This window comes from Alexandromys fortis, unplaced genomic scaffold (assembly GCF_014885135.2).
Source record: "Alexandromys fortis isolate MF-2015 unplaced genomic scaffold, M_Fortis_MF-2015_v1.1 scaffold_262, whole genome shotgun sequence".
Classification (NCBI taxonomy): Eukaryota; Metazoa; Chordata; class Mammalia; order Rodentia; family Cricetidae; genus Alexandromys; species Alexandromys fortis.
Window position 1 is genome coordinate 938,069 of NW_026068147.1, and position 25,609 is coordinate 963,677.

Genomic DNA, 25,609 nt, shown 5'->3' on the forward strand with positions numbered 1-25,609 from the left:
GATGGCACGAACACCCAGGCCCTGTGAACAGGCGTCCGAGCTCAAGGGGGGGGAGGGGCTATAACCTGACTGAATTGACTTGAGCCTCCGATGGGAGACGGATTCCTGGGCAGGAGGGATTCAGCCAAGGCCAGGCCGCACCGTAGCGGCGTGCCGCACCATAGCAGCAGTTATGATGAAAAGAAGGAAGAAAAGGAATGAAAAGAGAAAAAGAGGGAGAACTGGAGACCCCGGGCCTCCAGGCACGGGTGAGCTGAGGGGTGGCTAAGGCCACACGGTCCCAGACACAGGCTTAGCACAGGAGACAAGCCGAATTGAATGAAAAATTCCTAACAATAACTTCTCCTTCCCCAGACAGACACCTGCTTAGCCACCTTCAAAGACTCTGGGAAGAATCAGGTACCTCTTGCAAGATGATTTTGCAAATGATGAGACTACAAAAAGAATTTGTCGCCAGTGGCATGCACCTGTGTCCACAGCTACTTGGAAATCAAAGACAGGAGGCGTCCTTGAGCCTAGGATTGGGGGCACCAGCTGTATAACACCTCTTATTTGAGAGTTTCTACTTTGGCAAACTCTGTATCTGCAAAGAACAATAAGGGGTCATAGTTATTTTTGTCCTTTTTGGATGACTGAAAAGCAAAAATTATATAAAACTGAAGTTCATCCAGTTGCCACTCCTTCCTGGAGCTGGAGAGATGATGCAGCTGTTAAGAGCAGTGGGGGATCTTGGAGAGGTTCCAGGTTCAGTTCCCAGTGCCCACATGGTGGCTCACAACCACCTATAACTTCAGTTTCAAGGGATCCTTTGTGTCCTTCTGACTTCCAAGGGCACCAGGCATCACAAGGTGTACAGTCACACATGCAGGCAAAGCTGATGGACCCAATGTTTGGGGGAGCCACTGACCAGTTCTCAACAAATAGATTGTGAGGAAAGAGAAACCAGAAAACCACTGGAGGTGTAGGTAAGGATCCTGTCTGCTTGTGGTGGGCATCTGTGAGACTACTGGAAAAGCTGGACACAGCGTTAATCCCCAAGTCATGAAAGGACCAACAGGACTCCCTTAGTCCCTGTTGGAAAAGCTAAGGTGGAAATTGGCTACTGGATGTATGAATGAAGGTGGCTACCAAATGTTTGCTTCTGTCTGCCCTAACCACCATCTCCACATGTACTGACTGTCTGAATGTTCTGTCTTTTTAAGTTTGATGGATCTGTGTTTTCTGGTGTGTCCATTAGATGTGGGAGCCTGAAGCGTGATGGAGCAGGTGAGGGGAGTAGCCAGCTGCAGTGTGGGCACACTCCTCACTTAGTTATGAGTCTCTCAGCTCCCTCCTGCAGTGTTCTCTGTCTATGTCCAGGGCTGAAATAGTTCATATCTCAAGAGCCAGGAAAAGAGTCAGAGACAGACCCTGTTCCCACTGTTAAGAGTCCCACAAGAGGACAAAGTACTTTCCTGAACAGCAATGGAGGAGTGGATTGGGGGGTGGGGAGGAGGAAGGGGAAACTGCTACTAGGATGTGGAAGAATAATTAATAAATTAATCATATTTTTAAATAAAGTTCTCGTCTCTAAACCTTCTTTGTTCTCAGCTTCATTCTGGTCCCTCCTTCCACAATTGGATTCAGTTTTATAGGGATCCATATGTCTTTTAGGTATGGATAATATTAAAATGTTGGTTTTTGCTGTTCTACTCTAACAAAAAGCTGGTTCTGGGCTTGGGCCACGGTGCCCTGATCTCTAACCTCAGCATGCTTGTTAAAAATCTCGTCCAAGTCAAAGTGTGTGTGGTAGGGGGGAGGAGATGGAATAAAGATAGGCACACCTTTAATTCCAGCACTCTGGAGGCAGAGGCAAGCAAAATCTTTGTGAGTTCAAGGCCAGCCTGGACTACAAAGTGAGTTCCAGGACAGCCAGGACTGTTACACACAGAGAAACCCTGTCTGGAAAAACAACAACAACAAACAAACAAAAATTAAATCTTGCCTGGAAAAACAAACAAACAAAAAAAACCAAAGCAATCTGTAAAATTTGCAACAAAAAGTTAACAAACATAAAGCTTATCGCATGAGGATTGGTGGTTGAAAATCTTAATTTACTACAGAGTACTAGCATATTATATGTGTAGTTTGGATTCAACTCTTGTTTAAAAAGAAGTGACTGCTTCTAAATAATAGTGGGTCCCCAAGATACAATGAATTGGGATGAATTTTTATTTAGTGATTCTTGCCCTGAGGATAAGAATAACAAATGAGAAAAAAGTCATTTTTAAAAAGGGTTATTAAAAAATACGATTTGAAAACAATATATGTTTGGTGACTAGGATATTAAAGGTGTGCTTACCTGCATCTATATGCAAGGAAACCTTACAGAAGGGGAAGGGAGGGATTCCCTCTTTTACCTTGTCGTGTTCTTGGGCACAAGGCCTGAGAGAGAACTGAGAAGGCTGGGATGACAAAATGTGCACCAGTCTGCACATCCCAACCAAGGCAGCATAACTGGGGTTCTCTTCACTGTGTCCACTAACTTTTGCACTTTTTAAAATATGGTTAAATATAGGTTTTCTGAATGCCAGACACGATTTCTCTGTGTATCTTTAGCTGTCCAGAATCTCACTCTGTAGACCAGATTGACCTCAAACTGCCTCTGTCTCCCAAACGCTAGGATTAATGGCATGTGCCACCACACCCCTTTTAAAAGGACTTTCTCCACCCTTTTTCTTTTCTTTCCCAAGCCTACATACATTTTTTTTTAACACACAGTAAACCATTTAGAGGTTTTTTTTCATTTGAATCTGACTTTACTGGCTATCACAGGAGTCTTTAATCTGCTAAGTGATATGATTAAGATTAAAGCAGCAGCTTTAGTGACTGGCTCCACCCCATTCCTTAGCTTTTTAAGAGTCTAGCTCCATGGCAGAGGTACTGACAGGAGTCATGTTGGCCTCTTAAAAGAGCCCCAAGGCAGGTGTCGCTGCCAATGCTGAGTCAGGAAGCCTCCCTTGAAGGAGCAGCACCTCTGCTCACTGCCAGCAAACAGCCTACCACAGTGAAGATGGTTACCAAGAAACTGTGCTTGACTCTGTTCTTTTGTCTGCCTAGAATCCTTTTTTTTTTTAAGTTTATTCAGGCTTTATGTGGAAATTCTTGCCAAATGTTAGGGTCCCATTTGTAGATGAAAGTCTGTCTCACCTGGTCCTACAGCTGTTCAGTTCCAAAGAAACACATGGAGGCTTATATTAATTATAAACGGTCGGGGCTATTGTTCAGTATTATGATTATCTACCTCTTACAACTAAAATTAACCCATAATTTGTATCTATGTTTAGCCAGGTGGCTTGGTAGCTTTTCTCCGTGAGGCAGTCTCATTGCTTCATCTCTTTCTGGGTGGCAACTGTCTCTCTTTCCTCTTCCCAGAATTCTCCTAGTCTCGTTGTCCCGTCTATATTTCCTGCCCAACTACTGGCCAATCAGCAACTCATTAAACCAATATGAGTGACAAATCTTTACAGTGTACAAGAGCATTATCCCACATCAAGGCGAGATTGACTTTAAGATTGGACAAGACCAGGAAAAGGAGGCAGAGCAAAGAGGAGTTCTGGCCTTTTCAAGAAAGAAAGAAAGCCGTATTGGTGTGTTTTTGAGGTAACTTGGATTTGCCTCAGGTTTTCTTTTCCTTTGATATTTGTACACAGGATTTGTTTTATTAATAAATGGTAAAAAGAAATCATTTACAGGGCCAGCCTGGGCTCCATGAGGTTCTGTCTCAAATGAAAAGAGAAAACGAATTTTGGTTGTAAGCATTTCCCGTGCACAGTTCGTAGTGTTCACGTAGTTCAGATCAGCAGAGATGACGCTGTCGGCAGCAGGTCTCCAGAACACACCAGCACTCTAGCATTTGAGAACAACTCCAAGGCTGGACTGTAGGGTGCTCATCTCACACGCATAAAGCACCAGTTTGAGCCCCAGCACTGTATAGACCAGGTGTCGGGGGGCACACCTACAACCCCAGGACTTAGAGATGGAGGCAGGAGGACCAACCGTTCCTGGCTGTCTTCTCTGGCTACGCTGTGAGTTCAAGACCAGCTTAGGCTACATGAGGCCCCATTTGAAAACAACAATTACAGCCAGATGCGGTACAAAGCTCTAATGGTAGCACCTGAGAGACAGAAGCAGGGGGACCCCCCAAAACTGAGACCCTACTTCACTGGGAACTCTCTCCTGTAAATATGAATAGGAATTCTCGGGAGCAGTCATCTAATATTTGCACCACACAGCTGGGACAAGGACAAGTGACACCAAACCATGGGAAATAGACGATGTGCAATGGCAAGTGGTGACTGTTGAATACTCACTTTAAAAATTCAGTTCAAAGTCCAGGTGATGGTGGCGCACACCTGTAATCCCAGCACTCGGGAGGCAGAGGCAGGCGGATCTCTGTGTGTTTGAGGCCAGCCTGGTCTACAGAGTGAGTTCCAGGACAGTCAGGGCTGTTACACAGAAATACCCTGTCTCTAAAACAAAATCAATAGTAAATGCACATAATTTTTAATAATGTCTGTGGGGCTGGAGAGATGGCTCAGCCGTAAAGGCTAGGCTCACAACCAAAATAATCTCTATGTTTAGAAACTAGGTTGACTCTTTTTTCTGAAATTTTAAACATTCACTCTCTTGAATTATTTAGCTCCAATAAACCACTGACATCTCTTTGATGTCATCCCAAAGAGAATGAACTAGACAGAATAGGAATTAAAGGATGTAGTCACTCTGAATCCTAAAGACTTCAACATACCCTGTCCTGTAACCAGGACCTAAAAACACCTAGCTCTAATTCTTCTCCATTCCCTCCACAAATTACATACCTGACTTAAGTGTAATGAATCCTAGAATGCTAAATTCATACTGATGGATAAAGCTACTGGGCAATATTTTGTTTCTTTTATTATGATTGAAGTTTCAAAAAGACATTTCTTGGGCTGGACTTGGGCTGTGGCCCACCCCTTTAATCCCAGAACTTGGGAGGCAAAGTGTGGTACATCTCTGAGTTCCAGAACACACACACAAGCAAACAACCAAAAAAGTCATTCCTGGAGTCTGGAGAAATGACTCTGTGGGTTAAGTTCTCACTATGCAAGCATGGGGACCTGAGTTCAAATCTCTAGTGTGCATGTAAAAGCCAGGCACAGCAACACATAATGGGACATAACATGCAGATCCCAGCACTCGCTGTCCATCCAGCAGATACAGAAGCCTTTCTCACAAAATTAATTTCCTGAGCGAGGAGCCTTCAACACAGACATCTGGTCTCCGGCTCTCACATACATATGAGCCCACACAAAGCACACATCTCTGGGGATCTTGAAGGGATATAAAATCATTCCTAGGTCTTGTGTCTGAGTTGCTATTTCTTGGTATATGCAGCATCTGACTGAAGTTTCAGCCTGGTCTACAAAGCGAGTTCCAGGACAGCCAGGGCTGTTAACACAAAGAAACCCTGTCTTGAAAAACAAAAAATAAATAATTAGATAGATACTCGCCCAGATAGTGGTTGCACATGGCTTTAAACCCAGCACTCAGGAAGCAGAGGCAGGTGAATCTCTGTGAGTCTGAGGCCAGACTGGTCTACAAGGCAAGTTCCAGATCAGTCAGAGCTGTTACACAGAGAAACCCTGTCTCAGAAATAAATAAATAAAAATAAAATCCAGCTTGGAGAGATAGTTCAGTGGTTAAGAGCACCAGCTGCTCTTCCAGAGGACCCAGGTTTAATTCCAATGACCACAGAGCACCTCACAACTGTCCGTGCTCCAGGGACATGGAAGTAGAGGACTGAGGGAAGGTGCGAAGGGAACAAAGACATAAACCTGAACAAGAGACCTGGGATGGGGCTCAGCTGGTAGAGTGCTTGCCCAGCATGCTTCCATCCCCAGTGCCGCATAAATGATGGCACCCAACAGTGACCCATGTTACAGGAAGAGGGGTCAGAGGGATCAGAAGTGAAAGGTCATTTTCAGCTACACTGAGAGTTCTAGGCCATCCCTGTCTGTGTCCAGCCTCAACAGGGCTCGCACATTACAAGGTAGGAGGGATGTGGATTAGAAAAACTAAGTAGGAGGACCAAAGATGTGAAAGAAATACCCCGATGTAGGATAGAACCCAGAGAGCAATCCAGTGAATACTGAATATGCCCACATTTATTTTCCATATGCTTATATACCCCTATCCAAAAAGGGGAGAAGAAGGCAAAAAGACTGTTTTAACACGACACAGAGGACAACCAGAACAATTACTTGTTTCAATACTTGAGACATGAGTTCAGAATTCTGTTGTTTGTACAGGACATGTAGCAGCTACACCTTAGATCAAGTATCCTAGGCAGTCACTCCATGGGTCAAACCTTCTGTCATATCATTGAAGGAGCAGAAATAAGCTTGAATTCTCTGACCTTTAGTCAGAGTGGAATGGATCCACCATCAATACCCAAAATAAATAACCATGCCTAGGTCAAGATATCTTGTTTGCAGCCACACCTTAAGTCAAACCTCTTGCCAATAACTTTGAAAGAGCAGGAGTAGGCTTAAGTTCTCTGACCTTCAGTCAAGGTGGAGCGGACCCACTTCTGTGGACCCCCAGACATCCTGGGCTAGAAGACTCTGCCAAAAAAAAAAAATTTTTTTTTGAACAATGTAAATCATGTGCACTTATTAAAAAGTTGCAACAAACCCATTATTTTGTTTTAATTACTTGATAAAAGAAAAGAAAAAGAGGAAGGGGAAGAAGAAGACATCTAACAGCCCTGAGTTTGATCCCCAGGACCACATGCTGGCAGCTGATAACCTCTGAGCACCAGACGTGTGCCCTGACACAGACGTGAAGATCCATACACAGAAGATAAATGAAAATATATTTAAAGAACCTAAATCTGTCCATAACTAGTCTGAAGATTCGTCTGTTTCACGGTCCTGATGAGGACAAGTGGATTCGTTCAATGTTGAGGCAACCCGTGCAGTCACGTGGTTGCCACTCAGGCACACAATCTTTGGAGGCATCTTAAGCGACAGGGAAGAGGGCTATCCTCTACTCAGCCCTCCAGGACTGGATTAGACAATGAAGCCTCCATTGCTGGGTGGAGAGGGAGGAAGGGACACATGGGGGCTAAGGCTCTGCGTGGGTGCCAGGGCAGGGGCAGGGCAAGGAATATGGGAGACCCTTCTGGTAGGTGTTTAGTTCCATGGGCAAAGGCCAAGTCCTAGTGCAAGTGGAGGAGGGAAACCTGGCCTGGAGCGAACCCCTTCCACATACACTTCAGGCGGCAACAGCCAGGGGGCGCATGCGTTCCTTCAGAAGCGGCCAAGTAATTGGCTTCTCTGAGGACCAATGAGATGCAATGATTCTCCAGGCTCGTCCAATAAGATCATGCGATGATTCCTTCTCAACCAATGGGGCTTCGAGTATTCTGGCGGGGGGGCTGGCCCCGCCTTTCGTGCCTTCTGGAGCCACACACCAGGAACGCAGCATACTGTACCGGTCGCCATCGAAGCTGGGCGCGCGGAGGACACGCTGAGGTCAGAAAGAATTGTATTGTCTTAAAAAGAAAAAGAAGGGTGAGGGAACCCATATTCCCCAAGCCTGGGGGGAAAATCTCCATGGAATGAGGAAGGAGGGGGCCATGGGCCGGTGGGAGCCCTCGCCTAAGGGAGGAGACTGGCGCCCGGAATCCTGGGTCTGAGCAAGGAAACTGCTAGGATCTGGTCTGGCCACTGGGTCTGAGGGAGGAGGCTAGGGTCTGGCTACAGGGCCTGGGGGGGGGGGCTCGGGATCTGGAATTCTGGCTCTGAGGAGGGAACGTTGGGGTCGGGAACGCAGTCAAAAGGGGGAAAGCTGACCCTCAGAATCCTGGGTCTGAGGGAGAAGGGCTGGAGCCTGGACTCCTGGGTCTGAGGGAGGAGACTACAGTCTGGCTACAGAGCCTGAGGGAGGAGAGCTGGGGATCTGGAGCCCTGGGTCTGAGGGCAGAGGGCTGAGTTGGAGGGAGGAGGACCAGCCCTCAGCACCTATTCCGAAGGAGGGGAGGCTGGAGTGAGTCCCCTGTGTCTGAGGAAGGAGAACTGGGCTCTCTTTTGCTGGGTCTTTTAGGAGTGCCAGGTTCTGGAGGAGGAGCTGAAGTCTGTACTTCTGTATCGAGGAGTGGAATTCAGCTAGACTCTTTCTTAGTCTGAGGGAATAGGCTGGCTGCCCAGGATCATGTGTCTCTCTGGTGGAGTTCTGGTGGAGCTGGGTCCTAAGGACCGAGATGCTGAGGCCTTGAGAGATCTGCTGTGGCTCTGAACCTCAGAGGCTTAAAGGCAGAGGGCTCCCGGGCCCGTTCTCCTGTATGTAGACACTGAAGAAAGAAAGTTGCCAAAACCTCGTCAACTATCGATGGCTGAGCCTCAGAACTATGGAAAGTAGGCACAGTAAACCTGTGGCCTTGCTATTAACTCCCAAAACACTTCAGGGCGGACTTCATGGGCTTGCATACCATAAATCTATCATAAAGTAGACACTTAACAGAAAACTGAGATTTAATCTCTCTCTGGCTGACTGAATTGTCTCCTGTTTCTCTTTCAGTTCCCAGGTCCTGATCAGCTCTTCCCAGTCTCAGAGAAGCCATGGCAGCCTGCCGCATCCAGTACTTACTGCTCCTCTTCCTGCTGGGAGCTTCCCACTGGACTTGTACGTGTGTGGGACCTGGGGGAAACAAGTGATTCCACAGAGAGTGGATTTATTGTGTCAAGAGATCACCCCACAGAGAGGGCAGTTGATCATCTTTTTTTGATTTTTTTTTTTTTTGCAAAATTAAAGATGATCTTTATCTCATCTTCCCAGTGGTCCAGAACCTTCGCTGCATGGTGAGTAGAATCCAGCGTTTAGAGGAAGATCCAGGCCGAACCTTTAACTGGACTTCAAAGACCGAGAAGGTTGAGAGTTGCAATTCTGGAGAACTTTGCCAGGAAACTGTGCTGTTGATTAAAGCGGGTAACTGGGGACCGAGCGGTGGGTCTCAATCACTGACTCCTCAGTGCCAGGTGACAGCAGTCCAGTGTAGGTCCCCAGGCTGAAAGCCATCTGACCTTGCCCATCTTTTCAGCTTCCTCCCTTTCTTTCCCCTCTCATGCTCTGGGTTCTGTGTCTGACTAAGAGCACAACCCTATGGCAGTCTAGACAGCGGCTGGGAGGCTAGCTCAGTAAGGTGCCTGTCTTGAGTACACAGGGGTCTCAGTTGAATCCCCAGGGCCCACATACAAATGTCAGGCATGGTGGCACGAATTTACAGCCCCATCCCTGGGGAGGCAGACACAGGGGCATCCCTTGGGCTTGAGGGAGAAGGTAGCCGTGTCATTTGCTCTCTCGCTGCTAAGCACTGGGCCCACATCCACCATCTTTACTCCCTGTCTCACAGAAGGAACCAAGACTGTTGTTTTGGCCAGTAAGGGTTGCACGGCTCAAGGACTAGAGTCAATGACTCTGATCCAGTACACCCCACCCCCTGGCCTGATCGCCCTCTCCTTCAGTAACTACTGCAACAGCACCCTCTGCAACAACAGAAACAACATATCTCTGTTCTGGAAAGCACCGGACACCACAGGTACCTGTGCACGTCACTCTTCTCTGTGTTTCTGCTTAGCGTGGGCCTCAGTGGCCCACGTGCAGAAGAATCCCTCAGTCTGCACGGTCCTTTTCTGAGTTGAAGTCCTTTGCGGTGCAAGCCTTCCTTGGGGCAGAGGGACATCAGTGAAGGCTGCAGTAATGACTGAAATGTGTTCAGTTAGCAGGAAGAGGTCTCCAGTAGTTTCTGAGCAGGCAGTGGCATTCATTTTAGCAATTGTGAGTTCTTCACTGCCAGGTGACAACAGTCCAGTCCCCCAGTTTGCCCTCCAGACCTACAGTCATCCGCCCATCTTTTCACCTACAAGTGCCTCTTTCCCCTCTTGTGTGCCTTATGCTGTGTCTTAGACTCTTGGTCACACTTGTAACACTGAAGATGGTCAGCAGGTAAAGCGCTTGCCCTCTAAGCCTGAGGACCTGCATTCAATTTCCTAGAACACAGAAAACTGCCAGGCATGGCGTCATGAGCTTCTAATCCTGGCTCTTGGAGGTGGAGGAGATGGGGAGGGTCCTTTGGATTTACTGGCCAACCAGGCTGGCCTAATTGGTGGGCACCAGGGCAGTGAGAGACCCTGGCCCTGTGGATGACACCTGAAGTTGTCCTCTGACCTCCACACACATGCGCCCACGTGTGTACCCACATGCAAATGCTTATGCACCCATATACACTTAAAAAGTGACTTTTTTCTTAATGTACATGGTACAGGTCATTTAAAAATGCCAGTGACACAGTCCTCCCTGCCTATGCCTACCATCTGAACAGCAGCCCTGTCCCATCTCTGTCTCAAGCCCATGTTCACACACAGCCTTCTTCACAGCTCAGATCTCTGCCCCTTGAAGATGTTTGCCGAAGCATCTTGGGTAGCTGGTGTCCTCAGTTTCCTTGACTATACTTTGAGTGCAGCACCGAGTTGTAATACCACTGACTACCCACAGTGGTATACCACTTTCTGCTCCACCTGTCCTTTCAGCTCTGTCACGTGTGTAGGCAGGATGTGGAAGTCATGTGGTCTCTGGGGTTTCTTTTAGTGTGTGAGTGTGCGTGTGCATGTGCGTGTGTGTGTGTGTGTGTGTGTGTGTGTGTGTGCTTGCATATGCATGTGTAGAAGTCAGAAGACAACCTGGAGAGTTGATTTTTTCCTTCCACCTCTGTATGGGTGCCGAGGATTGAGCCCAGGTCTCCAGGCTTGCGCAGTAAGTGCCTATACCTGCTGCACCATCTCGGCAGCCAGTGGCTGAGTTTCTGATGAAAAAAAAAGTCAACTGGGGGAGGATAGGTGGGACTCAGTAGTGGATTGGTTAGTGTGGCCTCTACAGGACACAGGGCGGGGCAAAAAAGTAGTTGGGACAAGCTCCTCAGGGTGCTGGACACAGCCTTAACTTACCCTCTCTTTATCCTCATCCAGTAACTCCCGGTATGCCGGGAAACCTCCGCTGCCCAACATGTGTGGCTCTGGGGTCCTGTCCCAGTGCCCCCTCTCTGCCCTGTGCCAACAGCACAACTCAGTGCTATCAAGGAAAACTTGAGCTCTCCGGAGGTAAAGGCCCCTCAAGGTTCCGGCACTCAGGGTTCCAGAGGTGAGGGAAGACTAGGCTCCCCATTCCTAAACTGTGTCTCTGTTGCCCCATCCCCTCTGGCTCACAGGAGGAATGGACTCCGTCGTGCATGTGAAAGGCTGCACCACTGCAATTGGCTGCAGACTGATGGCTTCAATGACCTCCGTGGGACCCATGACGGTGAAGGAGACCTGCAGTTACTACTCTTTCCTGCAGCCCAGAAAGGCAGAAGGAAGTAGTAGGGCCTCCTGGATGCTCACCTCACTGTGGGTGCTGGAGCTGCTGTTGCCAACACTGCTGGTGGCCCTGATCCACTTCCCCTAGACGGTACTGTCCGGGCGGGGGGCTAGGGCTTGGCTAGGAGGGAGCCTTCTGTCTGCTGACCACCAGTTTGAAGAATGGGAGGAGGGAGGTTTGAGGAGCAGAGAAATAGGATGAGTGTGTATTTGACACAAATAATAAACTTTGTGCTTTGTTATTAGGTCGTGTGTGTGTGGTGAGGGTGATTGGGGAACGAGAGCCCAAGAGCAGCTTTCAGAAGGGAGTTTTCTCCTTCCACCGTGGGAGTCCTGGGATCCATGACCCTGGGCCTTTTCACCTACGCAGATTTGTGATTTACATGTGCTTCAAGCCATGCAGTGGGGTTTTGGTGCTGCGGAGGGACCACTAATGTGCTGTCTCTAACACACATTTTCCGGATAAGGAAACAGTTTGGATAAATTTGAATTGCTCACATTCACATAACTGTAGGCAAAAGCCAGGCAATGTGGTACATGGGATCAGGCCAACCTGCTCAACAAAGCAAGACCCTGTCTCAGAAAACAGCTGTTAGATAGATAGATGATAGATAGATAGATAGAGAGAGAGAGAGAGAGAGAGAGAGAGAGAGAGAGAGAGAGAGAGAGAGAGAGAGAGAGAGAGAGAGAGAGAGAGAGAGAGAGAGAGAGAGGAGTCAAGAAATTACTTTGGGCAGAGCCAGGACATAAACACAGGTATTTGATTTTTTTCTTTTACTCTAATATGTTCATTTTTCTGCAGGATTCCCAGCCCAATCTTTGTTGTTGTTGTTGTTTTTCAAGACAGGGTTTCTCTGTGTAGCCCTGGGTGTCCTAAACTTACTCTGTAGACCATGCTGGCCTGGAACTCACAGAGATCCTCCTGCCTCTGCTCTAATTAAAGGAATGTTCTGCCACCTCAAGGCCCCGACCCTATCTTAAGGTCAGAGCCAGCTGCTGCTTTGGGATTGTCTGTCTGCTACGGCCATGGGGCATGAGGGGAAAAATGAGACTCTCCAGTCCTCTGGCTCTAAGAAGCCCATCTCCTGATGTCCTGAGTGTCCCCTCCAATCCCCTGCTCCGCCCCCACTCTATCCTTCCCTTCACCCTGACTCGCAGTGTTCTGTGGACCACAAGAAAGGATGAGTGTGGTCCTACAACACAGAGGAAAGTAGAGGGAGACATAATACTGGCTTTTAACTTTTATCTTACCTTATTGTTCAGTTTTGGTTTTGTTTCTGAGACCGTCTCACTGTGTATCCCTGGCTGGCCTGGAACTCACTGTGTAAACCAACCTGAATTCTATTTCACAGAGCTCCTCTGTGAGTCAGATTTTAATAGGATATCTTTATTAATTCCTTGAGAATTTCATTCATGCATACATTCTCTTGCCCATCTTCTCTCCCTATCTCCGTCCAGATCTGTTCCCACCTCCCTGCCCCTTCCCAACTTCATGTCCTGGCTTCATGTTGTTTAGATAATGACAGGCTTCCATTTTTGCTGCCTCTATACACGTGTGTAGGGCCAACCCCTGGACCTACCAAGAGCCACGCCCTTAAATAAAATTGGCTCCCTGCCTCCCCTGAAAGCCATCTACTGTCCCTCCTTGGCTAAAGGTTGGCTAAAGCCCTTCCCTGCTCCTTGCTGCAGTGTTGACCAGCTTGGCCCTGTGCAGGCAGCCACAGCTGCTGGCCTGCATCCTGACTGCAATGGTCCTCTCGTGTCCAGAAGACAGTTTCTCTCTTGTCCTCCCTGGCCTTTGGGCCTTAGGATCTTTCCCCTTCTCCCCAACTGTGATCCCTGAGCATTGAGGGTAGGAACGTGATACAGATGGCCCATTTGTGACAGAACATGCCACAGACTCTTAGTCTCAGCACTTTGAGCCGTTGTGACTGTTCTGTATTAATGTTCTGGCTACTTTTTTTTTTTTTATCAACTTGACACAAGCTAAAGTTGTCTGAGAGGAAAGCATTGCCTGCTCTTCCAAAGATCCTGAGTTCAATTCCCGGCAACCACATGGTGGCTCACAACCATCTGTAATGAGGTATGGTGCCCTCTTCTGGCCTGCAGACATACACACAGAAAGAATATTGTATACATAACAAATAAATAAATATTAAAAAAAAAAAAAGAAAAAAGGCCTTCACTAGCTGAGTGGTGGTGGTGTATGCTTTAATCCCAGCACTCGAGAGGCAGAGGCAGGCGGATCTCTGTGAGTTCAAGGCCAGCCTGGTCTACAAGAGCTAGTTTCAGGACAGGCTCCAAAGCTACAGAGAAATCCTATTTCGAAAAAAAAAATAAAAGAAGAAAAGAAAATGAAAATATCTTCACATGATTGAACTATAGACAAATCTATGGGGCATTTACTTAATAATTGACAAGGGAGGGCCCAGGTGGGGTACTCTCTGAGCTGCTGATCCTGAGTTCTATAAGAAGGCAAGCTGAGCAAGCCAGTGAGCAGCATCCTCCATGACCTCTACATCAGCCCCTGCCTCCAGGTTCCTGCCCTGCTTGAGTTCCTGTCCTGACTTCCTTCAGTGATGGACTGTGATGTGGAAGTAGACGCCAAATAAACCCTTTTTCCCCAACCTGGTCTTGATCAAGGGTTTCATCACAGCTGCAGAAACCCTAATGAAGGGCTAACCACAGTTCATTGCACAGAGGAACTGTGCTGGGGGAAGGGCAGCAGTCAGACTGCTCTCTCTTCCAGAGAACCTGAGTTCAGTTTCTAGCACAAACATGGGACAGCTCGCAATCCCCTGGAGCTTGTGACCCTAGCTCCAGGGGACCCAACAACTTGTGGCCTTCGAGGAGCCTGAGCTCACGCACACTTGCAGTGAGAATGAAAGGAGAATGTCTCAGGTGAGACCTAAGAGCTGCGCTCCTTCATGGGTGCAGAGACACCTTCCCACGGCTGGGACCACGGCATGTGCGTGCACCTGAGCCTGGGCTGGAGAGAGGGCTCCACCACTAAAAGTGCTGCCTCCTCTTGCAGAGTACCTGAGTTGGCCCCCAGCACTTATGTCCAGCAGGTGGCCACCGTTTGTAACTCCAGCTCCAGGAGATCCCCAATGCCCACAGATGCATGCACATGAGTAATAAAATATTGATGTTCAAGTTAAATTTTGAACGTTGGGAATAAAATGTATGTCTAATTTATCCTAACTCCTCCCTGCCTACTTTGTTTGAATCAGGGTGCCATGTAACCTAGGCTGGCCTGGAATTCTGTGAAGCTAAGAGTGACTTTGAACTCCTTATTCTGCGTCCAATTTCCAAGTGCTGAAATAGTAAACAAGCATCGTAAACCCTAGTAACTGGGGCACGGGTCGTTTGTGCATGCTGAGCAAATAAGTGCCAGCCAACTGAGCTGTACCTCAAGCCTCTGCTTCCTAGGCAGGCTGAGTAAGCCAGGGAAACTGAGAGGTGGCGCTGAGATCCCATCTTCCACCACAGGGTGGCGCTCCTCTCCTCCCTCAGGTCCGTACAGTTAAAGTCAGCGTGGGAAACCAGCAGTGTGCTGTGCGTAGGTGACGCTCAGAAGTGGAGGAGGGTTGCGTGCTTGAGTGAGACGCTGCACGAAGACGCAAGCCTCACTTCTGGATGGCGTGGCTAGAATCTCAGCTCTGCCGCTTCCCAGCCATGTGATCCTTGACCTCGATCGACTTCGTCTGTGTGTTGGAAAATCTGAGAGCACATCTTTTGCCTGTATGATGGTGGTTGTCATAGCGTTCAGTTCATCCGAACAATTGGGATATCACCCGAGTGTCAGCTTTCCGTTGCTGTGAGAAAACACCTGGATGAGCAGCTTGTAAAGAAGAAAGGGCTGTGTGACTCCCGGGTTCCCAGGTTCATGGTTTTCCCTGCTGCCCTGGACCTGGGCAACACGAGTGCCCCAGGGTGTGAGCACATGGGAGGTCTGATCTCATGGCATCCAGAAAGCGAAACAGAGAGGAAGAGATGAGAGAGTGCCCTAACCTCCTTAAGGGCGCGGCATCAATGGGGCTTCCTTTCTCTGGGTCCCATCAACCTCCCAAGGAGCACCACAGCCTGGGAGCTGAGCTGTTAACACACATCCTTCAGGAGAGACTTTCAAACCAGAGAAACTTGACACGGTAAAAGCTTGAAGTCTTTTCCGAATATATATGAAGAAAGAAAATTTCATCTGGTCCACTTACTTGTGAGACCCAAGGGAGGAAGATCACATGACATGTTCAAGAGCAGCCTCAGTAGCTTCGTGAGACTCTCAGAAAGAAGGGGGGAGGGGGCGGGTAGCTCAGAAGCAGAATCCATAGAATGAATGGGTAGTGAGCCTGAATTCTAGAGCCCCTGCCTAGAATCAGTGAGGGGCTGGGGGCGTGGCATTCACAGGTCATATGATCCTGGGAAAACTGCTTAATGTCCCTGTGCTCCCGTAATCAAACACGAGATCCCTGAGCCTGCTCCTCTCGCCTGCCTCTTCTCCCATGCCATGGGATTCTGTGAGGATTGAATGAGGGTCCAGCACCTAAGAAGGCTTGGGTTTTATGTGCTGGATTCTCTCTCTCTCTCTCTCTCTCTCTCTCTCTCTCTCTCTCTCTCTGTGTGTGTGTGTGTGTGTATGTGTGTGTGCATGCATATTAGAAGAGATGGGTGTATGTAGTGTGTACACACAGATGCCTGGTGCATTCATCTGTGAGAACACACAGAGGCCAAAGGAGGATGACAAATGTGTTCTATGGTTCTGCCCCTTATTCCATAGACAGGGTCTGGTCTCTCCCTGCACCCGGAGCGAGGCTGGTGGCCAGCAAGTCCCAGCCCTCCTCCTGTCTCCACCCCATCATAGCACTGGAGTTACAGGTATGTGGGACTCTGGCCAGCTTTTTTCCTGAGTTCTGGGGATGTAACTCCAGTTCCAGAGAATCCGAGCCCCTCTTCTGGCTTCCACAGGCACCAGGCATGTGTGCGTGCACACACACATACATACAGGCAAAACACACACACATAAATTTAAAAGCAAATAAATATTTTTAAAATGAAAATGTAAATGGTGTATAATTGATATAAAGTCGGGCATGCCGGCATTCCCCTGCCAGCCAAGCACCTGGGAGGCTGAGGCAGGTGGATGGCTAGTCTGTATCAAACAAACCAATAATTATGGTTTGAAGGTGAAAGCCCCCACAGATTTGTGTATTTAACACTTGGCCCCGAGGTGGTGATGCTGTTGGAGCAGACTCTGGGACCTTCAGAACAAGAGGTCTGATTGACAGGTAGGTCACTTGAGGGTGGGCTTCTGTCTTGTGTGTGTATGTGTATACGTGTGATGGTTTGTGCACATTGATGCAGGTACCCTCAGAGATCATTAGAGGGCATCAGATCCCCTGGAGCTGGAGTTACAGATGGTTGCGAGCAGCTCCATACGGGTACGGGGAACTGAGGTCACAGATAAGAGATCTCTCTAGACCCAAAGGAAGCAAGTTCTTAAATGTTACAGACTAACCCCACATCCTATCTGAGCTCTCTGAGTCCTGAATGGCACCGTGAGAGACACATCACCCCCTACAAGCTCACAATGTCACCCCATCTATTACATCTTTCTCACCATGATGAACAACTTCCTCTGAGCAGGGAGCTAAAAACAAACAAATAGATAAATAAAATCTCTGCTTTCCTTAGGTTGCTTATGCCATGCATTTGTTACAAGGATGGCAAAAGTGGTTTTCAAAAGGGCGAATAGACAAAAAATATAGTTGGCTACATAGAAGAAGCTAGATACAGTGTGAGGGGGGAGATGGTTCTGTTAGTGTGTTTGCCATACAAACAGAGGGTCTGTGTTCAGTTCCAGCACCCTCATTAAAGTACACACACAAACATCTCAGCTATGGTGGCCACGGTGGAAGCAGAGACTGGAGGACCTGGGGCTCCCTAACCAGCCGCCTAGCCTACTGGGTAAGTGTTCTAGTTGGCTTTTCGTTGCTGTGATAAACAGTCTGGTCAAAAGCACTTTAGAGAAGGGGTGAGTTTATTATTGACCTGTCCTTCCAGGTCACGGCTCTGCACTGAAGAGCTCATGGTGGGAACCCCAGAGGAAGGCTGTCTTTCCATCCCCTGGCTCCCTCACAGGTGAGCTGAGTAAGCTTCCTTAAGCAACCCAGGATCACCTGCCTAGGGGTGGTTCCGCTCACAGTAGGCTAATAATTAAGACAGGGCCTGGAGAGAAGGCTCAGCAGCTAAGGTTGTTTTCTGCATTCCTTAGGGCCTGAGTTCGGTTCCCAGAACCCATGTGGAGCAGCTCCTAACCGTGTGTAGCTCCAGCTGAGCACACAAACGACTTTGCCTCTTCAGGCATTTGCACACAGATGCACACACTCACATAGCAACACACACACATACACATAATTAAGAATAAAATAAAGCTTAAAGAAGTAATCAGGACAACTCCCCCATAGGCCTGTCTGATCTGGGCAGTTTCTCAACTGAGGCATCTCTGCTCAGATGCCTGTGTCACGTTGACAAATTGACGATTAATGCAAACTAGGAGAGTGAGACCCGGGGTCTAAGGACAAGGTGAAATGTGGGTGGCACCTGAGGCGTTGTTGTAGACCTGGCGGCCAGCTCCCAGGACCACACCCAGAGTACTGAGGAACTTAGAAAATTTTTCTCCTCTATCTTTGGGTCAGACTCTTCTATCTGAGGGTAAATAACAAAACATACACTTTCTGATGGCAACTCAAGAAAAAAGGAACAAGCACACACTTCCCTGATGGTAACCTTCTCTTTCACTCCAACTTGTATAGTCTCTCTTTGACAGTCTCTCTACACAGCCACGTCTCTCTCCACACAACTACATAACACACTTCTCTCTGTGTCTCTCACACCACCCTCTTCCCCATCACACCTCTCTCCTGCTGCTCCTACAGCAGCAAAACCTCTGGACAAATAGGAATCCCATCTTCAGGGTCACACAGAACTCGAGTAAACAATAGAAATGAGCCATACTGATGACACAGTTTCTCTCAGGCTAGGGAGGTCGCGCTGACCGGGCAGTAAGCACGTAGCTCTGAGTGGTCGGGGCTCCCAGGCAGAAAGTGACATTGAAATTTTGGACTTAAACAATAAACCGTTAGCTGGCCGAGCCTTGAGATGGGAAGTAAGTCCATTGCTGAGAAAGTTACGTCTACTAAAGTTGCTTTGTGCTCTGACCTGGAATCAGCAATAAACGCCCGGGGAGACTGACCTCGTGCATTCATCTCCAGGGGCAGCCAATTTGCTCTGAATTTGTTCTGAAGTCTAACATTAGCTGAGTGTGTAAAAGACTGTCTCTGTCCTAGATATACAGATTAAGGGGAAACCGTCTTCCTGACCATCCACAGCTATATGTGTGCCCAGTAAATGAAATGTTTTCATACAAGCAGTGGGAAAAATACCCATAGCTGTTTTTAGTGGCACATGAGAAAAAATTACAGGCAGAGGCAAACAGTCATTTACAGTCGGTGACCTCACAGTCCTTCCAAGTGGAACCCCCCCCCCATCAGAGAGTTATTCATCTGTTAGGTCAGCCTGTTAAATACTGGTTGCCACCTACTGTAGACTTCCATGACCTCTGGCAAGCAATGATACCAGAGGTTGACCCATATTCTACACATGTACATGCTCACTAGTGCACATGTGCCTGCATGCAGATTCACACGATAGATACATACATGCACGCAAACATACATGAAAGGTAGATAGATAGATAGATGATAGATAGATAGATAGATAGATAGATAGATAGATAGATAGATAGATAGATAATATTGATATATAGATAGCTCAATGATAAATAGATGATAGATACATAGATATACAGATCGATGATAGGATAGATGCATAGATTGATAGATGATAGGTAGATGACAGATTTTTTTTAATTCCTTACATGCACTTCAGTAAGGCCAAACAACATCACAACATATCTGGCCTGCCCACCAGCAAGTATGAACTCCTTCTGAGCTTGCTCCTTGGATAGCCACACCCCACAAGGAAAGACAAACTCAGGTTCTCTGCTAAGCCACCCTCACTTATCTGGTTCCTCCCATACACACCCTGGACCTGGGGATGTCCTCTAAAGAAGTCCTACATGAGAGCCCTCAGGGGTCCTCTGCTTTACAGCCCCTGACTCTCCCATCAGTAGCAGAATCTAAGAGTCTGACTGGGACCATGGGAGATCATCCTGTAGGCTCAGCTCTCCACTCCCCTGTGTCTGAGACCATGAGACCATGTCATTAACACCCACCTTCCTCCTTCTTTCCCTCCTTCCTTTCTTCTTTTCTTTGTTTCTTTCAGAGTGTTTTAGCTGCACCTGTGTCTGTGAACCTCATGTGTGCCCAATGCCCTTGGCGGCCAGAAGAGGGCATCAGATACCCTGGAACTGGACTTACAGACAGTTGTGAGCCACCATGTGGATGCTGGGAATCAAACCTGTGCTCTCAAGCCCTGGAGAGTCATCTCTGGCTTTTGACATGTAACCCCCTTCCACAAAAAGGCTGAGGTAGAAGGGCCGGTGTCAAGACTTGGCCTCAATGGCAAGTTGTAAACACTATCATGTGAGGACAAGCCCACACAAGCTTCACTGAAGGATGAGAGAGCCATGGGGAGCTCAGCCAAGCCTGTCCAGTACCAGAAGACAAGACCAACCTAGACCAGCTGACAGACAACTCCCAACTTCTGAACAAGCTCAGCTGGATCCAGAAGTGTGGTCATCTGACTAAAGCCAGCTCAGACAACCCACTCACTAGCGCGAGCATGACCAAAATGAATGATTCTGAGTGCTGAAGCAATTGGTTACTTAGCACTATTGTATCTAACTGACACAGAAAACCGGGGCGACTCTCCAGTCACTACTGCTCCTGAAGCTGTGTTTATATTTGTTTGTATTTAGATGTACAATTTATTTGTTTTTGAGACAGGATCTCACGGGACAAGGCTGACCCTGAACTCATTACTTAAGTCCAGGATAACTTTGAAATGTCTTCCAAATGCTAGGATTGCAGGTATGCGTCAACATGCATAGCTCCTTTTATGTCTTTCCCTATAGGAACAAGGCTCAAATCCGAGGCTTTGTGTTAAGGAAAGCTAAGCAAGCACTCTACCCCTTAGTTATAACCCAGCATTGGGGAAGCAGAGGCAGGTCACTTTCGGCGTTTGAGGTCAGCCTGGTCTACAGAGTGAGTTCCAGCACAGCCACAGAGAAACTCTGTCCCCTCACCCCCCAAAAGAAAACTTATGCTAAGACAGGATTTCACTACATTGCCCAGCCTTCCCCACCAGGGAACAGTGCCTGCCATGAGCCCAGGTTGCCCATGTTCACAGTGAACTTCAGACTGGCAGCGTAGACATGCTTTCTTTCCCGTAGCTTACTATGTTTTGTGGTGCTGGGGACCTTGTGCACACCTGCAAATGCTCTGTTGCTGAACCACACCCCCACGTAACCTGGATGCCACCTCAGCTGTTCTTGGATATCTCTCCCACTTACTCATTTATGTTATTTTAGACAGGGTCTCACTATGTAGCCCTGGATGACCTGGAACTCACAGAAATCCTCCTGCCTCTGTCTGGGATTAAAGATGTGCCCTACTGGGTCCAATTTAATTTGTTAGGTTTCTTTTGGGGTGAGGGAGTGTTGGGACAGGGTCGCACTATGTAGCCCTGGCTGTCCTGGATCTCACTCTGTAGACCAGGCTTGCCTCAGACTCACAGAGATCCACCTGCACCCGCCTTCCAAGTGCTGGGGTTAAAGACATTAGCTCCCAGCAGTTGATTGTGTTTTCTTTTAGATAGATTAGTTTAGCACTAACTATGTAGCTGAGGATGACTTTGAACTCCTGACCCATCCGTCTCTATTTCCCATGCATGGCTGAATATAGTTTCTTGAAAGAAAAAAGTCTTTCTTTCCCCCCTCTCTCCCATCCTCCACCCACCTCTCATTACTTAAGGCTGACAAGATTGTTCCGTCACTACATTTGGGGTTCCTAGTACTTTATATAATGAAGAAACAAGGAAAATGCTAAAACCCCAGGTTGGCAGAAAGCAACGTGTCCCTGAGCATAGTGAGCGCTGGGCAGGAGAGGGGCTGAAGCAGAGCAAGGGCAGGAGAGTGGATTGGAGACGTCATGGCTTCCACTCAGAGGGGAAGCCGTTCACAGGGAGGAAGCTGTGCGGGCTGGAAAAGCTGTCCCCACAGAGACTGGCTGTGCCTCTACACAGAAACAGAGGCTGCCTCTGGGCAGGTCGGACAAAGCTGGATGGGAACTGTCAGTTGCAATACTCCTTATGGCCACTAGATAGCGCAGTCAGCCGCTATCTGGACAGCCCTGCTTAAAGACCCCATAGTAAACCCTGATTGCTCAAAAATTATCGACAGTTAAAATTCCCACGGGATTCAGATCCTGGGTGGGCCATTTTTTCATTCTGAAACTTAGAGCTAGTTTCACAATCTCCCCAGGCCTCTGCCCCTACACGGGCTGTCAGACTGATGAATGGCTGCTTCATACAGAGCATTTGGGGCAGGCACAAGGAGGGTTTGTGTCAGGACTAGCTGCCTGCTTAGGAAGCTCAGCAGGAAACAAAAGCCAAATTCAAACTGAGTCATAAGGACGAGTTTTAAGAGACAGCAGGCAAGAGCAGACGCGCAATGGGTCAGGAAGCCACAAAGCCTGGTGAGGCACCTAGAACCGGAAAGATGAGAGCATTTTCCCACCCAGACCTGAAATACAGCCATTAAAAGGACCCGGAAGGTTTACAGAGAGGATTTCAACAAAGGAGAAAGAGTTTAGTAAGGAGCTGGGAAAGTAATGCTGTACTTAGCAGGAAAGGCCATGCCTAGAATCCCCCAGTGAGGGGCTGGAGGTGTGGCTCAGTGGTAGAGCCCCTGCCTAGAATCCCCCAGTGAGGGGCTGGAGGTGTGGCTCAGTGGTAGAGCCCCTGCCTAGAAACCCCCAGTGAGGGGCTGGGGTGTGGCTCAGTGGTAGAGACCCTGCCTAGAATCCCTCAGTGAGGGGCTGGGGTGTGGCTCAGTGGTAGAGACCCTGCCTAGAATCCCTCAGTGAGGGGCTGGTTCTTCTGTCTATGTGTTACTTTTATTGGTTTATGAATAAAGAAACTGGCTTGGCCTATAGCAAGGTAGAACTTAGTTAGGCAGGGAAACTAAACTGAATGCTGGAAGAAAGGAGGTGGAGTCAGAGAGAAGCCATGGAGCCTCCACCAGAGACAGACACACTGAAACTTTGCTGGTAGGCCACTACCTAGTGATGATGCATGGATTAATAGAGATGAGTTAAATTAAGATGTAAGAGTTAGCCAATAAGAAGCCAGAGCTAATGGGCCAAGCAGTGGTTTAGTTAATACAGTTTCTGTGTGATTATTTCGGGTCTGAACTGCCGGGCATCTGGGAAACAAACAAGCCACCTATTACCTGTACACACACATATATGTGTATATATTTGGTTTTCTGAAACAGGGTTTATCTGTGTAGCCCTGTCTGTCCTGGAACTCACTCTGTAGGCTAGGCTGGCCTCGAATTCACAGAGATCCACCTGCCTCTGTCTCCCGAGTGCTGGGATTAAAGGTGTGCACCACCATTTCCGGGCTGCATATTGTTTTTTTAATTTTTAAATAAATGTTGTGAGTTTAATCAGCCAAGCGATTTGGGCTGAGTTAGCTGGATAGCAGCGTGGGGGATTTCTTTGGGACTTTTCCATAGAAGTCACAGCTACTTGCCTGTGGCATGGACTAGCTTCCAGAACAAGATAAGCTAGCTATCAAGGTCCTGTTCAGAAGAAAGTCACCCAGAACAAAAGCACCAAAGAAAGGAAAGGATGCCCTCACTCCTCAAGAATGGCTTGATGAACAGAGCGGGCAGCTAGGCATCTGGATTCGTTGATTGCTCTCTTGGCAGACACTTCCCGAAATGCTCTGTGCCCACCCGACCCTGAGCAGTCCAGCCCCGCCCTCAGAGGACACAAAGTTCTGTGACAGAGTTGGGTTCATGCCCCTAGACAGTAACAATTACAGGGGAGTTCCACTGTAGTCACCTGACCCAGGAATGCACATCACAGAAGGTTGTCTAATGACAGAGATACTTGAACTGAGTCTTGAGAGAGAGAAAAAAGGAGTGTTAGCAAGCAGAGGGAAGGACTACATGAGCAAAGATCTGGAAGCCAGCCGAAGACGGTCAGGATAATGTAAGCACAGGATGAAGAGAGGCTAACGACAAACGTGACAAGGTGGGCAAGGTAAGGAGGGGCGGGTTCCAGGCAGCCTCCAGGAGCTTTAACTCCGACAGCAGTGGGAAGCCCCAAAAGGGTTACAGGCAACGGAAGCCTTGATCAGATTCACAAAGGAGTCCAACTGTATGACAAGCGAAGGGGACGGAGGATATAGCAGGCAAGATAGACTGTGCTGTGCTTCTAAGACAAACAGCTCCAGAGTCAGAATCTGGTGCCTTAAAAACACTAATATTTGTACTGGAGAGACGGCCTAGCAGTTAGCCCTGGCTGCTCTTCCAGAGGACCCAAGTTCCATTTCCAGCACCCATATTGGGGGGCTCTCAAACTGCCTGTAACTCCAGCTCCAGGAGATACAACACCCTTTCCTAACTATTGTGGGTCTTACACACACACACACACACACACACACACACACACACACACACACTCACTCACACACCACAATTTAAAAATTTTTAAAAATCCAACCCAGGAAACTACAAAGAAGAATGCAAAAATTATACCAAATTTGTTGTTAGGAAAGAACGGCTATCTCTCCAGGCAGGCAGCTATATAACTAGAATGTAAAGTATTAGGATTGCATGAATGGATCCAGGTTTTAAAATAAAAGTGTTAATAAAAATAAAAAAATTTAAAAATCTAACATTTATGATATTTTTGTGGTTGGTTGGTTGGGGTTGGTTGGTTGGTTGGTTGGTTTTTTGAGACAGGGTTTCTCTGTGTAGCTCTAGCTGTCCTCAAACACACAGACAGAGGCCTGTCTCTGCCTCCCAAGTGCTGGGATGAAAGGCGTGCGCCACCACTTCCCATGAACCCACAGGACTGTTTCGTCTTATGCTAAGGCTGGAGCCCAGGGCCTCAAACCTCACACACACTAGGTAAATAGACTAACCACTCAGATGCCTTCCCCCAAGCTCAAGGTCTTTTTTCTACGGTTTCCTTAATCTTGATCCCCACCTTTGGAAGGTTGCTGTTCCAGTCAGCAGGCTTCTGGAGTGGGAAACATTTCACACCGTTCTCTTCTGTAAAGTAAAGGGTAATCAAGCTGCAATCCAGACCCTCTATCCGCATGTAAGCCTACACACCAGAAGAGGGCACTAGATCACATTATAGATGGTAGTGAGACAACATGTGGTTGCTAGGAATTGAACTCAGGACCTCTGAACGTGCAGCCAGTGCTCTTAACCTCTGAGCCATCTCTCCAACCCTGGCCATCTTCTATAACCAGGCAAGGCTCCTAGTAGTGGGACAGGGACACCAACCCAGCCACAAAACCTTCGACCTACAATTTGTTTGCCTGCAAGATGTGCGAGGTAACAGCAATGCAACCGTAGACTGGTAGAACTTGAGGCCCAGCCATGAGAAGGAGCCCATGCCTGACACTACCTGGAAGGCCAGGACCAGAGGCTGCACAGCCAGAGAACAGGATAGATGCAAACATGACCGACAAAAAGAAAAACGTTAATGAACTGATTCCCAATGACAGTCTGCTATTCTCATGGATTGGTACCTAGCTAATCGACATCAGAGAGACTTCACCCAGCAACTGATGGGAGCAGATGCAGAGACCACAGCCAAACATTAGGCAGAGCAAGGAGAACCCCAAAGAAGAGGGGAAGGAAGGATTGTAGAGGACAGAGGGGTTGAGGACCCCAGGAGAAATCACCTACAGAATCAACAAAGCAGGGCTCATAGGGGCTCACAGAGCCTGAGCTGGGACTTCTGCATATGTTACAGTTGTGTAGCCTGATGCTCTTGAGAGACTCCCAACAGTGGGAGTGGGGCCGTCTCTGACTCCCTTGACTGTACAGGGGACCTTTTCTACCTACTGGTTCACCACATCCAGCCATGATATGAGGGTTTGTGCCCAGTCTTACTGCATCTTGTGAG

At 48.0% G+C, this 25,609-nt stretch overlaps 1 protein-coding gene across 1 annotated transcript; it reads left to right on the plus strand.

Moving 5' to 3' along the window:
• The first annotated feature begins 8,645 nt into the window (after positions 1-8,645).
• Tex101 (testis expressed 101) lies at positions 8,646-11,523 on the plus strand. Its single transcript, XM_050127106.1, has 5 exons — positions 8,646-8,709; positions 8,863-9,012; positions 9,437-9,622; positions 11,049-11,180; positions 11,288-11,523. Exons 1-5 carry the CDS (start codon positions 8,646-8,648, stop codon positions 11,521-11,523), a joined length of 768 nt encoding a protein of 255 aa, XP_049983063.1.
• The last annotated feature ends 14,086 nt before the right edge of the window (positions 11,524-25,609 follow it).